This window comes from Sminthopsis crassicaudata, chromosome 2 (genome assembly GCF_048593235.1).
Source record: "Sminthopsis crassicaudata isolate SCR6 chromosome 2, ASM4859323v1, whole genome shotgun sequence".
In the NCBI taxonomy this organism is placed as follows: Eukaryota; Metazoa; Chordata; class Mammalia; order Dasyuromorphia; family Dasyuridae; genus Sminthopsis; species Sminthopsis crassicaudata.
The window spans coordinates 104,378,889-104,396,197 of NC_133618.1; the positions used below are offsets into that span (position 1 = coordinate 104,378,889).

The 17,309-nt window shown below is 33.2% G+C and overlaps 1 protein-coding gene across 2 annotated transcripts in view; it reads right to left on the bottom strand.

Moving 5' to 3' along the window:
- Window positions 1-750: 750 nt before the first annotated feature.
- The window catches only part of PNPT1 (polyribonucleotide nucleotidyltransferase 1), a 40,614-nt gene continuing 24,055 nt past the window's right edge, over window positions 751-17,309 (bottom strand). For both annotated transcript variants that reach the window (XM_074286968.1, XM_074286967.1), the window contains exons 15-28: window positions 15,588-15,624; window positions 15,038-15,104; window positions 14,866-14,955; window positions 13,984-14,037; window positions 12,490-12,599; window positions 11,866-11,937; window positions 11,706-11,769; window positions 8,728-8,811; window positions 8,203-8,286; window positions 7,072-7,178; window positions 6,934-6,989; window positions 2,884-2,962; window positions 2,451-2,498; window positions 751-1,031 (exon numbers count right to left, since the gene is read on the bottom strand). In XM_074286968.1, the coding sequence (XP_074143069.1) occupies window positions 873-1,031; window positions 2,451-2,498; window positions 2,884-2,962; window positions 6,934-6,989; window positions 7,072-7,178; window positions 8,203-8,286; window positions 8,728-8,811; window positions 11,706-11,769; window positions 11,866-11,937; window positions 12,490-12,599; window positions 13,984-14,037; window positions 14,866-14,955; window positions 15,038-15,104; window positions 15,588-15,624 (1,111 nt within the window). In that variant the 3' untranslated portion in view covers window positions 751-872. The remainder of the gene's footprint in view (window positions 1,032-2,450; window positions 2,499-2,883; window positions 2,963-6,933; window positions 6,990-7,071; window positions 7,179-8,202; window positions 8,287-8,727; window positions 8,812-11,705; window positions 11,770-11,865; window positions 11,938-12,489; window positions 12,600-13,983; window positions 14,038-14,865; window positions 14,956-15,037; window positions 15,105-15,587; window positions 15,625-17,309) is intronic.

Here is a 17,309-nt window from a genome sequence, read left to right on the forward strand (position 1 = left end):
TTCTCTTTTTATAAAATTTGGCTTCAATTTTTTATATTCATTTGGAACCAGCTATTGGCCTATGCAGACATGCACTAATTTGGCTATGTGGTAATCTCCAAATAAAAAGTAGGGAGACTGATATTGATTATGAAAATAAAATAAGATTTGTCTGTTTTGAGAGACCCATTAGAATTGTAAATGGAAATTTCTATTTTTATAATTTCTCATCATTACTCTTCTGTGTAAAAGTGTTTCAAGGATCACAGATCTTGAGATGGGACTTCTGAGGCCATCTAGTCCAACCTCCTTCATTTTATAGATGAGGAAACTTACCAAAGAAGTAAAATCTTGTGACCCAAGGTTACACAAGTATTGTGTCAGAAAGAGGATTTGAACTGAGGTTCTCTGATTCTACTAACACTGTACTGTTTTTTTCTGTGGCAGGACATTCTGAAGTATAAAAGTGTCACTCTTCTATTTTCTTTTTGGAGAGGGAGTTGGAGTTAAGTGACTTTCTTAGGCTCACACAACTCAGAAGTGTCAACTGTCAGACATTCATTGTTTACATTCAAGGAAAAATATAAAATATCAGTTCCTATGAGTCTGAAGGAACCTTCAACTCCCTGACTTTAAGGCTGATGCTTTATCCACAGTGCCACCCAGATGCTCCACACTCTTCCATTTTCAAAGATAACTGTAAATAAAAAAAAATGGTAAAAATAATGGGCTGCTGCTCAAATGAAATATTAACTGGGAAAGACAAACTAGTTTTAATACAAATTATTAGGAATATATTTGTTATATGTAAATCTAAATAATAGAAGACATTGTAGAATTTTTGAAATCTTGATTAGTATATAAATAACATCTCCATTTTTTTTTTCACATTATCACTGGGAAGAAGAACTGGATGATTGTGGAACAGAGTCTCCCATTACAATACTGCTTCTTTCACTTAAAGATTTGATAACATTTGTAGCTGGAGCCTGAAGCACTTTTCTTGAAAGCCTCATTCTCCCATCAGCAGGGTCACGTCCAAAGTATTTCACCTGTTATAGATGATTAGAGAGATTTATTCTTGAATTTAAAAAGTTTTCTTCAAATCAAGTGAGTTAAATTTATGCAATCTTACATAAATATGGCTTTCTAGGCATAAGAACTTAGGTGTTCTATAAATGAGTAATCTAATTTTCATTATCTTTTATTTCTAGATTAAAACTTTCCCTTATTCTTGTCTTCTCTACTAACGGTCTAGAAAAGAAAGTTTTTAGTTATTCCTGTCAAAAAGTTCAACATCAGAAAAAGAGATGGTTTTTATGAACAGAATTGGCACTAAAGAAGATGTATTCCTGGTAAATCTACTTTATGCCTACAGTCTGAGGATGATGGGGCTCTTCCATCTGATTTGTAGATGAAATCACCTTGTTTGTGTTTTCTGTGAACTGAAAGACGGATTACCAAAAGTTTTTGTTTGTATCCTTATTACTTTGCACAGTGTTTTGCATATGATAAAGAGGCCATGAATGTTTCTTTATCTATTCATTCATTTTCTACTTCTTTCCAGTCTCCAAATCTAGTCTGATTTAATTATATTTTACCTCTCTCAGACTCCTCAAGCTTTCTACCTCAGTAGAATGATATAAGATTTTAATAGAAAAGTCCTCTCTAACTTAAGTCCCATGGTCTTCTAGCCTTTGGCTATATCTGGCCTGGTTTTGCCTTCCTTTTATTATATTTCCTTTATTCTCATGGAAGGAATAACAGAAATATACTGTTACAGGTCCCATATTTCTTTGACTGTTGCTAGGTAAACTGTGTGGCAAGAATGTGTTTTACTTAAAGAATTATGAAAAAACACAACCATAGACTTGAACTATATTCCCATGAATAGGTTTTGTATTTTAAAAGTTCTTCCAAACTTTTGCTCACCCCACTCCCCTTGTTAACTTTTATATATCTGTGAAGATCTGGCTCAATTCTGTTTCACAAAACTTTTCTAGGTTATTCAGGCCTAAAAGTAAATCTTCCCTCCCAAAATGCTTAAGACTTATTGTGAAATTAATTATATACTGCCTTATGCCATATTTTTTCCTGTTTTTTCTCATGTTGTTCTCATTTTAACTTTAAAGTGTTAATTTTTCTTTCTCTATCACTAGATAATAAATTTCTTGGAGGAAGGGACTGTATATCTCTGTGTGCCCTTGCATAGTGGTCACTGCTGAAATGAATTTATCTGATTTAAATACAGGCTGTTCACACAAACACAAAGAGAATACACAATGATATAATGTTATTATATAAGATAATAGTTATATATTTAAAGAAAAATCTGCAGGAATATTATATATGCATAATATCCTTAATATGCATTTAAATATATATTTTTTCTTTTTAGTTTTACTTTCCTGAAAATAAGAGGTATTATACATACAAATAGTAACTTCAGGACTAGAATGCCAAAAACATACCTGAATTTCTTGACCAACTTCTAATCCTAAGGCACTTGGATGTTTAACCTGAAAAAGAAATCTTGGTGTTTTAAATTTTCAATTCAAAGTTGTACTGACGTGTATATGGAAATTTTGTGAAAATAAAAATAGGGTTGCAGTTAGGTATTCTGGTACCTACTATCGTCTCTGAGTTTGATATCTATTATTCCTAAAAAGATACTTGGGATCATAATTATTAACATGGATATTTATAAATTGTAAGTGCTGGGAATATAAGCACATTGTTCATTAGCAGCACATCTACCATACTTTATGTCTAGGGCTATTCAAACAAAGTATAAGTAAGAATAATTCTTAATAGCCTAGCAACAATTAAAATAAAAAGCTTAAGTTTCTAGTTGCTCCCCATCCTGTCCTTTTTTTTTTTTTTTTTTTTTTTTTCTTTTTTTACCTTTCTTTGATCAAGTTGGGTGTTATGAAGGAGTACTGCAGTCATATTTGGATAAAGTTTTACCATTACTCCTGTGTCTCTGCAAAACACACACAAAAAAACCAAACTAATTAATTAGAATATTGTTTTTATTTCTTAATTGAAAATGAAATTGGGGCTTTCCAAGGAATAATACTGATCTTAAAAAAAACCACAACCTTTTCAGAGCATACTTTGTAAATATCTTGGGAGTATGTTTTCAAAAATTTAGTTTTTATGTGAAGTTTTAAAAAGAATTTTGGAACTTGCCATTATCCTTTTGTGAAGCAAAGGAAAGAAGGAACAGAACCCCTAGTAAAGGCACATAGAATTAATGAAGACTTAGAAATATATTTGTTTTTTTCCCCATTTATCTTTACAATAATAGTTTTTTTCTGCAAAAAAGCCTGAATATAAGAAAATTATCTGATATTGTATAGGATTATGGAACATCATATTTAGAAAAAAATCCCACTTCTTTCCCCCATTCATCACCTCACATTAAAAAAAGTGGTAAAAACAATCTCAATTCTTCATTTGTAGAATGAAGTATTATTAAAAGGATCTTTTATAACTTTTAAAATATCTTTAAGTAAATAAAATAATAGGTCTCACTTATATGTTCTCACTTTTCCAATTCTCTTATAAAAGTGTTCTTTATATAAGTATTTAGTAGTTAGTACTTGTAAACTCTGAGTTATTCTATCAAAGCATAAATAAACATTTACACACAAAGAGATAGGAAGGTAAACTCCATTATGATAAAAAGAGCTATTGACAACAAATCAAGTATTAAATTTAAATGTTCTAGACATACTATAATAATGGTTGAAGATTTCACTGTCTCTTGGTTTTGGATATGAATGATAAACAAATTGAATATATAGCTGAAAAAATAAGAAATAAAAGGCTTTTGGTGTCTTCTAAATAACAAGTTTTTCAGTATTGAAACTGACCTTTTACAATAATTAATCATTCTGATGGGCAAAGACAATACTTAAAATAGTGCTGGAAAGTTGGGGCAAGAGGTACATAAAGTTTTGGGTAGAAAGTAGTATCATGGTCACCCTCTTTGCCTTGCCATTTTACTCTCCCTTTTTGAGACTGCTTTCTCCTGATTCTTCTGTTTGACTTACCTGTCTCTTTGGGTGGTTCTTAATCCAGGTTATGCAGGTTAATTGTAAACATTCCTCAAGGCTGTCCTATACCCTTCTCCTTTTCCTTCTCCTTCTATTTCTCTTGGTGATCTCAATAGCTCCCATGGATTCAACTATTATTTTTATGCATATGATGTGCAGATCTACTTGTCTAATCCTAACTTCTTTACTGATCTCAAATTTCTCTCTCTCTTTTTTTTAAACAGCCTTTTATTTGAAAAATACATAATACAGATAATTTTCAACATTCACCCTTGCAAAATCTTGTGTTCCAAAATTTTCTCTTTCCTTTCTCTTAGCAAATAATCCAAAATATGTTAAACATGTTGTTGATCTTGGACATCTTGAATTAAGCATCTCAAAGACATGTCAAACTCAACATAGCTCAAAGTGCACACGTTATCTTTTCTACTTCTTCCTCTTCCCTCTTCTTGACTTCTATGAAATTATTGTCCAAGGTACCACTATTTCCCCAGGCATTCAGACCCCAAAACCATGTGCCACCCTTGACTCCTTTATCCTCTCTTTCTCTCATCCCTAATATCTAACCATCTGTCAAGTCTTGTTGATTATCCCTCAACAGCCTGCAAAGTGAAAAGTCCCCAAAACATTCTGAAATGGGAAGAGACCATTCTAATCCCATGAACAAAGCTCAAGTGGGACAACTCAAAAAGTCATGCTCAGTTCAAACTGAGACCACTGAATCAGTTAGGAAAATGTTCTAGCCCAGTGCTTTATTAACCCAAGGGCAGAGTGGCCTAAAATCTACTCATAACATACTTCATAACATTTCTTCCACATACTCTTCTTTCTGTTGATACTGTCACCATCTTGGTGCAGGCCTTTACCACCTCATGTCTGAAGATGCAGCAGTTGGTCTTCCTGCCCATTAAGTCCCTCCACACTTCAGTCTATCCTCTACTCAGCTGTCAAACAAATCTTCCTAAAGTACAGACCTGATCATGTCAACCGATTCTTCCTCTCTTCTCACTTACCACAAACTCAAAAAATTTAATGGTTCTTCCATATTACCTCCAATATAAACTACAAATCCTGTTTGGCATTTAAAATCCTTCATAATTGGCCCCCCTCCTAATCTTTTAGTGTTCTTATACTTTGCTTCCCTCCGAGAACAATCGCCTCCTTGTTGCATACAACACTAATTTCAGACTCAGGATTTTTTAATCGACTTTATTCCATATCTGGCATTTTTTTCCCTCTTGTTTCTGATTCTTGTCTTTTCTCAAGTCCTAGCTAAATCCTACCAAACACAAAAAAGGGTTTCCCTGTCATCCTTAATATTGCTGCCTTCTTCTGTAATTATCTCCAATTTAACTTGTCTATAGCTTGTTTGTATATAGTTGTTTGGACAAGTTGTGGACTTATTAGGAGTATAGAATTTTTTCTCCTCTTTCTTTGTTTCCTAAGTGATGACACAGTACTTGGCACATCGTCATAAATACTTGTTGACTTGACTACCAATGGTGGTATTATAGTATTGAAACCAAACCCATAAAATATAATTAAACATTTTAGAAAACAAAAAGTTGAATTCAAAGGCAAAAATAGAATTAGATATATTAACCTTTTTGTAGGGAATTCTGCTATTCCCTGCATTCCTTTCTATCTATGACTTCATGGAAATGGTTAAAGAAGTATAGAAATTCAGGCTAGGAGGGTACCCTGACTCTTTTGGAAAAATTTATAGTTAAAAAAATATATATAATCCCAAGGGGAAGGTATGTTATTTGTTGTAATTTTTTTTTTAAATGAAGAGTGTTAATATGAAAAAGACTTAGAAATCAAGTCATTTAATTCCCTATTTTACAATTAAGTAAACTGGCTTAGAAAGAGAGTAAGTAGTCTTGTTTGATGACACACTATGAGATAGAGCTAAGAATATAATTCAAGGTTTCTAGATTCTCCATTCCAATTTTCTAATACATTCTAATCTTTCTTTCTTTCTTTCTTTCTTCTTCTTCTTTTAAATTATAACTTTTTATTGACAGAACATATGCATAGGTAATTTTTTACATTATCCCTTGCACTCACTTCTGTTCTGACTTTTCCCTTCCCTCCCTCCACTTCATCCCCTAGATGGCAAGCAATCTTATACATGTTAAATATGTTATAGTATATCCTAAATACAATATATATGTGCATAATCGTACAGTTTTCTTGTTGCACAAGAATTGAATTCAGAAGATAAAAATAACCTGGGAAGAAAAACAAAAATGCAAGTAGTCCACATTCATTTCCTTCTCTGGGTGTAGCTGATTTTGTCCATAACTGATCAACTAGAATTGAATTAGATCTTCTCTTTGTTGAAAATATCTACTTCCATCAGAATACATCCTCATACAGTATCATTGTTGAAGTGTATATACATTTTAGTCTTTCTAAGAATATTCTAATTCTTTCTATTACATGATGGCTGCCTTCATAACCAAGAATTGGAGGTTCCTATCACTTTCTATTTATTTTCAGTTGGCAGAGTATTAAATCCGTAATATCTATGGAAGCAAAGAACAAATAAACAGTGTATGCTAAGAGATATACAAAAGGTCTATGATTTTGTCAGCATATGTAATTTTCTCCTCAAAGAGAGATCTCAAACTGTTCCTTCACAGATAAGTCCTGGAAATTACTTGATGAATGGACAGATTAATTGACTTGTCCAGGCTAATAAGTACATTAAAGAAAAGATTTAGATATGTTAAGCCCATTGCCCCATCTATGATCTTATGTTGCATGTTCACATATAGATACGCAATCCATGAACAAATATACACGTATATGTAGTATACATATAATGACATGTACTATAATTAATTTTAAAACCACAATTTTGTATAATACTACTATAATGACTTACCTAATTTCAGTTATTGTGGCAGTATAAACTGCTCCAAATTCTAACTGATGCTCTTGCTGCAAGAATAAAATAAATATCAGATTCACAAAGTAAGCAAATATAAAACATATAAAACAAATAAAAAAAATGTAGTCTTACATCATCTTTGCAGATTTCATTAATGAATTCTCTTGCTTCATTCATAGCATTAGGTGTTGGAGCAAATACTGAAAATGTTTCTTCATCCACCTGACTAATAGTTACACCTTTCATAAAAAAAAAAAAATGAAAAGTTTAAGACTTCAATATAACATTGAGTTTATTATTATTATTAAATATTATCATTTAATTGTTTATGCCAGTAAGTGTCAGTCTACTAAACAGAGGTTAGCAAGAATCCAAAAAGAGTTAGGCATAGTTGGGGCTATATTGTAAAGTGTATTACATGAGAGAAAGGAAAGCAAGTGGGTGGTAAGCTATAATAGTCAATCAATAAGCACTTGTTAAAAGCTTATTCTTTTTAAACCTTTAATTTCATTCTTCTGTGGAATGATTAAAGAACTATTTTTCTTTTCTTCTCTTTTTTTCTTCCTTTTATTCACAAAGTGGCAAATAGTTTGGAGAAGGGACATGATTAAGTTAGTCTTAAAAGTCCTCTATTTTAGTAGCACTTTCCCACAAATTCTTTCCATACTCATACATAGGGTAAAAGAATATCAGATAAGAAAATTTTATAGATCAAAGTTTTAAGTATATTATTTACATGTATACTGTTCTCAAATGGACTCTTATTTAAAATAAAATACTTAAAAAATTCCATAATGGTAGGATAATTATTTTAGTTATTAACGTCCCCTCTCCTCCTACAACAAAACTGTAAAACATCCAAAGTACTGTCCACTAAATTGACATCTTTGGAACCAGTCCTGAAGCCTGTTATGAATGATCCAGCATGTATTACTTTGGGATACTTCACTATTGCAATACAAAACATACAGCCTAGAAAACTATTTCACATGCTACTTCTCTATTCTTTAAAACGGAACAGAGGTTTAAAGAATTAAATCATATTCCATAATATATATATATTCTTTTTTTTTTTTTTTTGCTAACGCATTTGGGGTTTTTAAGTAAGTGACTTGCCCAGGGTCACACAGCTAGGAAGTGTTAAGTGTCTGAGACCAAATTTGAACTCAGGTCCTCCTGACTTCAGGGCTGGTGCTCTATTCACTAAGCCATCTAGCTTCCCTTATTCCCTAGCATTTAAAACAGAAAACAAGTATCTCTCACCTGTTTCAGCCTGTAGTTTTTTTAAATTATATCCACCTGGTCCAACAAACTTTGCTCTTTTTGATAAAGGCACCTGAACTGTTTCTAAAATGCAGAGAAAATACAAAATACAAATATTCCAAAAACACAAAAAACTAAAGGATATCTAGGTAATTTGGATTATATTTCAATTCATTGCAGATAGGTACAAAAAATATAAACATAAAATCAGAAAAATGTTTTATTCATTGTTTAAGAGGCCAGTGATGTTTTCCTGAAATTACTTCTTATGGCCTATATTAAGTTATAGAACTGGAAAAGTACTAATCTACATCGGTGAAAATAGTTCTCATCCACTAACTTATGCCAAAGAATTCAATATATATTCATGTAAAAATTTTTCTTAAAATTCAGGGATACCACCCAATTTCACATTATCTAAAATAAAGTGTAAAATATTTACACTTTAAAAAATTATTCAGAATATTTAACATGATAATATCATTAGTAAAAAAGATGAAATTAATAATAATTTTTGTATATTACCTACAACTGGTCCATTTTCCTTTCTATTTTCTCGAGGTTTTGAAATTGTTTTGTTCATAATCTGTAAAATTTCTCTCTTTGCCGCTAAAGAGGAAAAATAAAATGCTATTATTGCAAAAATGGATGCTACTTCTCATTGATACTTTGTTATGTATAGCATAAAGTGCAAATTAATCAGGTCTCCCACAATTTGATCTCTTCCATTTTCTTTAGGTAACATGATACATACACATTAAACCTGCTATTTCTGATACAAACTGGCTATGTGATACCAAGTCACTTAACCTCTCTCAGGGGTCTATCAAGCAACTCTATAAGTTGTAGAAAAGATGCTTATGCACATTGGTAGGTAGGTACTTCCTTACATGGGAATGCCTAATAATCAATAAAATGACAAGTTTAGTCTTCATTCCCTATTTCTTAAATTAAAACTTTTTAAAAATTAATTTTTTTTCAGCCAGCAAAAAAAACCAACAAGCATATTATTTCCCTCTCTTTCATACTGAGAAAGAAAAAAAAAAAAAGCTTGTTACATTTATAGTCAAGCAAACCAAATTTCTATAATGATTAAAAAAAAATATTGAGTACTGTGCTGTATTACTGGGTCTCAGGAACAGTTCAGATGAGAGATCTGCAAGTTTTCAGTGTTTCTAAAGTGGTCTGATTCAGAGCAAAGTATGATTGCTGGCTTTCTGATCTGAGCTCTACAAAGTCCTAACATGGCTTGGGCTTGGAGCCATAGGTTTGTGGGCTTGCTCCATTTGGAGTTCAGTAAACTGGTGCTGGACTCAATCACTGTCAGCCAGCTGGAAAGCCCTGCTGGTTCTGAGCCAAAAAACAGACTTCCTTTTGGTCTGGGATTCCTGCTGTGGTTATTTTTCTACAGACTTCACAATGGCATAGAAGATAGGAATGATACTCTTCTCCACCCTTGGTATTAGAATCATAAGAGGGCTGCTGAATTTCACCTTGGCTGTACTATCTCTTAATTTTTTAAACATCTTCCATCATTCCACAATGCATCTTTTGCTCCGGCTGAAGTGGTCCAGGTCATCTCCCCCCGCCCCCCCCCCCAACTCTATGTCCCTATAAAGCTTTCTTCATTTGTAGTATTATTATTATTATTATTTTTTTCTGTTTAAATCCTAACTTTTTCAGGCCTTCCCTTCTTGGAGGGTCTATAGACTATATACATTGTATCTATCAATCAATCACTCTACCAAGCATGCCCAACCTAAAACACCTCCTCATTTTATAGATGATGGGGCTTACCTAAGGCAACTCTTCTAACTTTTCCCACTTACAACCCATTTTTGCCTGAGAAATATTTATGTGATCCTGTCTCAAACATAAGCCAAGGTGTTTCTGGCAGTGTTCATGTATGCACAGTGCAAAGTATGTTGTGTGTTCAGAGCCAAAATTAGAGTGAAGTTGCTCCATGCAACAGGCAAGCCCTGCCAGTAACACCTTGGATTTTGAATTTTTGGTTGCTGTATTCAGAAACTTTTACTGTTGACAAATTTTTCATGATCCTCACATTCTGTTACATGACCAACTGTATATGGGGTTGTGACCCAGTTTAAGAGGCTTTAGTCTAGGGTAGTTAAGAAGCAGAGATGAAAATAAGGGTCCCCTTTGCTCCTTATCCAGTTCTCTTTCTGCTTCACCACTGTCTCAAGGTTTGAGGTCAAGTAAGACAATATGTTCTGCAAACCTCAGCTCTTTCTATTGTCAAGTTATTTTGTATTCACTTATCAGCGTCTGTTCTGTAGCTCCCCCCCTCCCCCCCCCCCCCCCCCCCCCCGGGACAGAATCTCCTAGTACAGACTGCTGTTTTTGTCTCTGTTTTCCCCAAACCCAGAACAGTCTGTGCCCAGAGTAGTTGCTTTATGATTGTGAACTGATGAACTATTATCAGACAGAAACATCACAGGAAATGAAGTATTCCCTTAGCTTATTTCCAACCCTAATAACACTTATTAATAACAATTGCTCATATTGCAATTTAAAGTTGGCATAACATTATCTCATTTGATTCTTTCAATAACCCTAGGAGGTGGATCCAGTTATAATTCCCATTTTACTGAAAACGCTTGTCTAGGGAAACACAGCTGTGAGTGTCTAAGGCTGAGTCTGAACTCAAGTCTTCCCAACTCCAGTCTGCTGAAAAATGTTGCAGTGAGCTTTGGACAGGTTGTATTGGCTGCTATTTTTATGAAGGATATCTATGCTTTGGTGAGTATCTGACATATAAATTTCATTCTCATAACTAAAAGACTATAGAGGGCTGGAACCCTGGAGAAGTATACTTGAAACAAGGTGTTAACTTAGTGGAAATGATGAGACATGGTTCTCTAGTTCACATATACTTAGTACTCAGTATGGTGATGTAATGGTTCTCTAGTTCATATTCAGTATGCTGTAATGATGTAATTGTATTAAAGTATATAAGAGCTGAGAAGAACTGGAAATGAGACATTCCATCTTTGACCAGCCTCGTGGTGGCTCTCCTGCCTTCATCACTTCTCCATTAGGACCAAGGACTCAGGCTGATCCAAGGTCCTCCAGAAAGCTATCCTGAACATTACAAAAGACTACTGGGAAAAAATGATATACAGACAGCTCTCACTCTCCCTAAGTGGACAGTTCCCTCAGAACTCTATGGAAAGCAGGAGAGGGAGGGGTGGGATTAGGAGGTTGCAGAGCAAGAGAGCACAAAACTATATAGTAAAATTAATGGTTTTTTTCTTGAATGTGATTAACTTTCAGAATTCTTTAGGTAAAATTGAATTTGTATAGTGTGAATTTACAAAAGGCAAGAACTGTTTCTAGCTCAAAGATTATTTTAAATGAAAATTAAATAAATAAGAGTAAGAATTCTTCTAAGAACTTACTTATTAAACCATAATAAATTCTCTATTAGTTAAATCAAAATTGAAGAACAAATTATATAAAAAGAGTTATGCATACCACATTACCTGTAGCTTGTTGAATTGCCTCCATTACAATTTTTATTGGTATTCCTGGTAATTTGATATCAGCCTGACATAAAGAAGCCAGAAAATTTATATACATATTGAATCAAATGACATCTATTACTGTTCTAGAATGTCTCCAAAATTAATTTTAAAAAATTACCTGTAATGCAGTGATTCCCTTATTTGTTCCAGCCATTTTGAAATCCATGTCACCATGATAATCTTCAATTCCCTTAAAATTTAAAAAAAAGTTACATTTTGAAACAAAATTCATAAAATATTTACATAAGTTTCAAAGAACAGTTTCAAATGTATCCTCTGAGAATATGCCTCCTTTCCCTTTCTCTTATTAACTGTTATGTCCAATGCCTTAAGCATTGCTGTGAAACAGATTTTCACATAAAAACCATTTAGAGGCAGCTAGGTGGTACAGTGATAGAGCACTATTCCTGAAGTAAGGAGGACCTGAGTTCAAATGTGATCTTGGACACTTAACATTTCCTAGTTGTGTGGCCTGGGGTAAGTCACTTAACCCCAATTGCCTCAGCAAAAAAACCAAACCAAACCAAAAGAAAAAGAGAAATTAAAAAAAAACAAAAACAAAACAAAACACCGAAAACTTACCTTTACTCCAAAAATTACATTTTCCTCTCAAATTTGTAACTTATGCTATAAAATTTTAGTATAAATTTAAAAACTTTAGCTTTCAATAAGTGCTTCTGTACTAAGGATATTTAATCTTCATCAATAATACTAAATATTTTAAAAAACTTTATATACTTGCCAGGATATCTGTCAACAAACGATAATCTTCAATTTCACATTCTTTCTCAGAATTGTTTTTGGTAATCAGTCCTATTGCCACACCAGCAACAGGAGATGAAATTGGAACTCCTATAATTAAAAAGGGAATTCATGAATATGTATGTGTATCTATAAACACAGTGATTACATGAAAACACAGAATTGGAGGAAACAAGGTTTCAGAGGAATAGTTAGTGCACATGTGGGATTAGAATGGGACTGGGTGGATCTGTGATTTCATCAAGGAAGTTTCTTCTACTAATACAGATAAGCAACTCAAGGGTTAGGAGTTTGCACTTGAGAGGTTAAGGACCTAGCTTGGTAGTCACTAACTGCACACATGCCTTTCTGATTACAAGGCCATTATACTGCTTTGCTTTTTCCCCTTCAAAATATTGAGATTCTTTTAAACCAGGGATTCTTAGCCTGGAAAACATGAAATTTCCTCTCCTATTATGATAACTTTAATAGAAATGTTTCCTTTAAAATCTCATGTATTTTATTTCAAATTTAAAAACAGAATTCTGAGAGGCTCAAAGGCTTTAATAACTGGTCAAAAGGATTCATGGCACAAGAAGGTTAAGAATTCCTGTTTTTAAACTGCCCAGGAAAATTAAGGGAAATAAATGATGATATATGCCTACATTATACACTATCCAGGAAAATATATATGATTAACAATACCTTTTATTCTTCTATCACATATGTATATTATTGTTAATGTGATTAAGATTTTTTGTTGTTCAGTCTATTTCAGTTATAGTTTATTCAATTTCATGGAAACACACATAAATATAAGAAATACACATACTCACATATCAAGAGGCAGAGAAAGACAGAAACACACACATACAGTGACAGAGAGACAGAAATACAGGCTATAATATCATATCCCTATATATCTATATATGCACATACAAATGTGTATATATTTCTAAGTATAGGTACACAAATACACAGTAAGAAAATGAGTTAGGAAAGATCCGAGTTAAATTCTACTTCAGACATTCTAATACTATAATGTTACAGACAAAGAGTTTATTTGTATTTGCAGAGAAAGTTTCCTCACCAGAAATTCTCTACAATGATGAAATCACAAGTACAGGGAAAAATATGCTAAAGTTATCAATAAATATTTATTAATTCCCTACTATGCACTCTGCAAGGAAATACTGATGCAAATACCAAAAAAATCCACTCCTTATTTCCCAAAAGCTTACATTCTAGAAAAGACAAAATGCGCATTCTCTCTCTTACTTTTTCTTTCCTGAATTTGGAGTTAACTATTCATTTGCATTAAAAGTAACAGACACATATTTAAATATGATTGGATGATTTACTTCAAAATTATCCCAAACTGAGGACATTATAGTCAATTAAAAAAACCAAAACCTTCTATTATTTTTTCATGCCCATTAAGTGACTAAAGAATGCCAGACACTATATTAGAACATTAGAATCACAAAGTTTTTACCTGCATCCATTAACGCTAAGCTTCCACCACATGCAGATGCCATAGAAGAAGAACCTACACAAAGAAAAATTTAAGCTTAAGATTTAAAAAACCAGAATATTTATTTTAATTTAAAAATTTGTCATAAGATTTCTCAAAGATTTTTTGAAATTTTGAAACAAATCAAATACATTCCTTATCCTCTCGCCAAAGTTGATTTTTCTAGCTTTGAAGTATAACAGAATTAAAACAATTTCAGATTCATTGGGGAAGTATGAAGCCTCTACCTATGCCCAGGTTCTACTTAGAAATTAGAAATATTTTTGAGGCTTTATTATCTCCAAAGCAGTAAACATTCCTGCTAGTTATGGCTCATCCACCACACCACATAACTTAAATATGGAAGAAAGCAAACAGATTCTGTCCAGGATTAGGTGTTAGTTGTGTCTTTTATATTTTGGGACCACCACTTGTGATTCCAATTTTTTGAAATATAGACCCAACTCATCTTGTTTTACTTAAACTCCCTAGAGTTATTTTATTTTTTGGTGTGACTTTTACCAGATTCTTTCTACTTGGTCTATGTATTTTCATCACCCCTATTCTGACATGACACCTCTCCTAGCCTTAGTTAAATACCAGTCCTATCCTTCTTAGATCCACTATCTTGGGTATAGCTTGCAAAGGCTACAGATCTGGCTTCATGAAGAGGCTGAGTGATTACAATAGGAATACTTTAAAGGACAGTTTTTATATTTCTCCAGGCAATATCTTAGCCAGAGAGAGAATTACAACAAACTCATTTACCTTACCAGTGAAATAGAAACATTATTCTACCAGGCAGAATAGGAGATTTAAAAAGGTAGATTCTAAGAGATAAAAGTAAAAGGAAGATCAGAATACCATTTGACTCCAGAACTTCAGATGTCACCCTTATAGTGAAAGGAAAATCCTTGGGAATAATAGGATATAAAGATTTTTCAGCAAGTGCACCTAAAATATAGAACACAAAACATTAAGAATAAAGCATCCTTAAGATATTTTTTGGAATAACATAATAATATACTTTTCTTACCATGTCCTAGTTCTCTTCTATTCACACCAGTGACTTTGCCAGTTTCATTAGTTGCATAAGGAGGAAACTTTAAAAAAAGAAAACAAACTCATAAAATTGAGAAATACCTACATGACATAATTTAATGCCCATACTTTTCACTTTAATAATGAAAGTTTTGAATGAAACATGAAAAAAAAAACAAAAACAAAACAAACAAACAAAAAAAAAAAAACCATGCAGTTAGCAAGTACCAAGTATCTAAGGTTTTTTGTTGTTAATAGTCCACTAAATAATAACCTAGTGTTTTAGTGTCTGATAGGATGAGCTTATAGTAAAGATGAAAATGTTTTATTAATCCAGATATTTTAATATTCAGATGTCCCAATTCTTCAATGTCGGAACTGATCCTATCACCTAAAGTAATGTTTGAGGAACACTGTATCTGTTATTTGGATTTCCAATTTTTGTTTCTGAAGCAGAACAGGCAGTTTTAGGTTATGCAATCTTTCTGTTTATATTTCTGATTATATTTCTATATAATGACTTTAATATTAAAGAATTATCTTACCTCATAATGAAGCATGAAATTTTTCTTTTTTATTCCACTGAAAATTAAAAAAACAGTCTTAAAAAGTGATGAAATGGGATACACTTCTTTTGTTATGTTATATCCATCTTCCTCAAAACTACCTACTAAAGTCTCACTCTACATTTACCCATCCTTTTCATTGTATTCTCTAGAAAACTTATCCCACACTTAAGAAACTTATTTTTAATTTTAAATCTTTTTTTTTTCTCCCTTTCTAGATTTTTTGACTCTCATTGAGACCTGGATCCTTTCTGATCATACAGCTTCCTTGGCTACCCTTTCTAGCACTGGTCACACTTCTATTACTACCTGAGCCTCACTAATTCCTACTTGCCCCTTGTTTCCCAGTGCTACTTCAAGACCCTCTTCTACCACTGTCACTCTGTAATGTCTTCTCCCTTGAGAATCTTTCAGTATTTATCACCTTCTGAAGATTCTTGTAGCTGTTATTTATACACCCTTTTTCAAAGGCTCAGTCTTTCTTCTTTCCCCAACCTCTGCCATCATACATATTGATCATACATATGACACTTCCTCAAATACCCCACCTTTGTAATTCCTCAATGTACTTATTACCCATCTCCTACTTCATACATTTTAGCTGTCACCCATATGGATAGTCATATGCTTGATTTTGCCATCAACCATGAGCATTTTGCTTCCACAGTCATGAACTTTTGACATAGTTTGTCAAAACCCAAACTTGGATTACTGCAACTATATGTGGTTTTTGTTCCTAGCCAAGTTTACTGAATGGAACTAAAGAGAAGCACAGGATTGTGCCGATTGGGTAAACTACAAATTTTTGTTTTATAATTGAAACAGAGCCCTCACTGGGCCAGGCAATCCTTTTATCTCCTTTCTAATAGGTTCCCTATATCATCACTCACCACAGTGGGTTTTTCAAACCTTTTTATCCTTCTGTTTCTCTTCTTCTTCAGAGGGTGGGAAGGGAAGAGAATAAGCATGTATGCAGATCCTACTATATGCCAGGCACTGTGTTAAACAACTTTACAAATATTATCTCATCCTCACAACTCCTGTGAGATAGTGTTATTACTAGTCTCATTTTAAAAATGAGGAAACTGGGGGAAACAGATTAAGTGATTTGCCTAGGTTCACACAGCTAGTAAGTGTCTGAAGGTTTGAACTGTTCCCATCTCTGGGTTCAATGCTCTATGCAACATGCCTTTTAGCTGACTCAATCTAACATCACTCAGAAACTGACTCCCATTATCTCCTACTCTACCTTTGAATCACAGAAAAGTGTTCCTTTCACGGTAAACCCTTTTACATTTACAAGTGTTCTAATTCCATTATTATCTTCTTCAACAGATTGCATTGCTCCCTCCTGACCCCCATCACCCTACTCCTTCACTAATTATGTCATCTTTGTGTCCTAGCTTCCTTTAAGTCTCAGCCAAAATCCCACTGTCTATAAGAAGCCTTTCCCAATTCCCTTTCATGCTGGTGCCTTCCTTTGTAGATTATCTTCAATTTGTACTGTATAAATTTTAGTTGTACATAGTTGTTTGCATGACCCCTTCCCCATTAGACTGTGGGCTCATCAAGGGCAAGGACTCTACTTTGCCTTTCTCTTAGCATGCTGCCTGGCACATAATAGGCACTTTTTTTTTTTTTTCTTTTGCCTGATTGATTGACTAAACATGACATGGATTATGAATGAGCAAAAGGAATTAA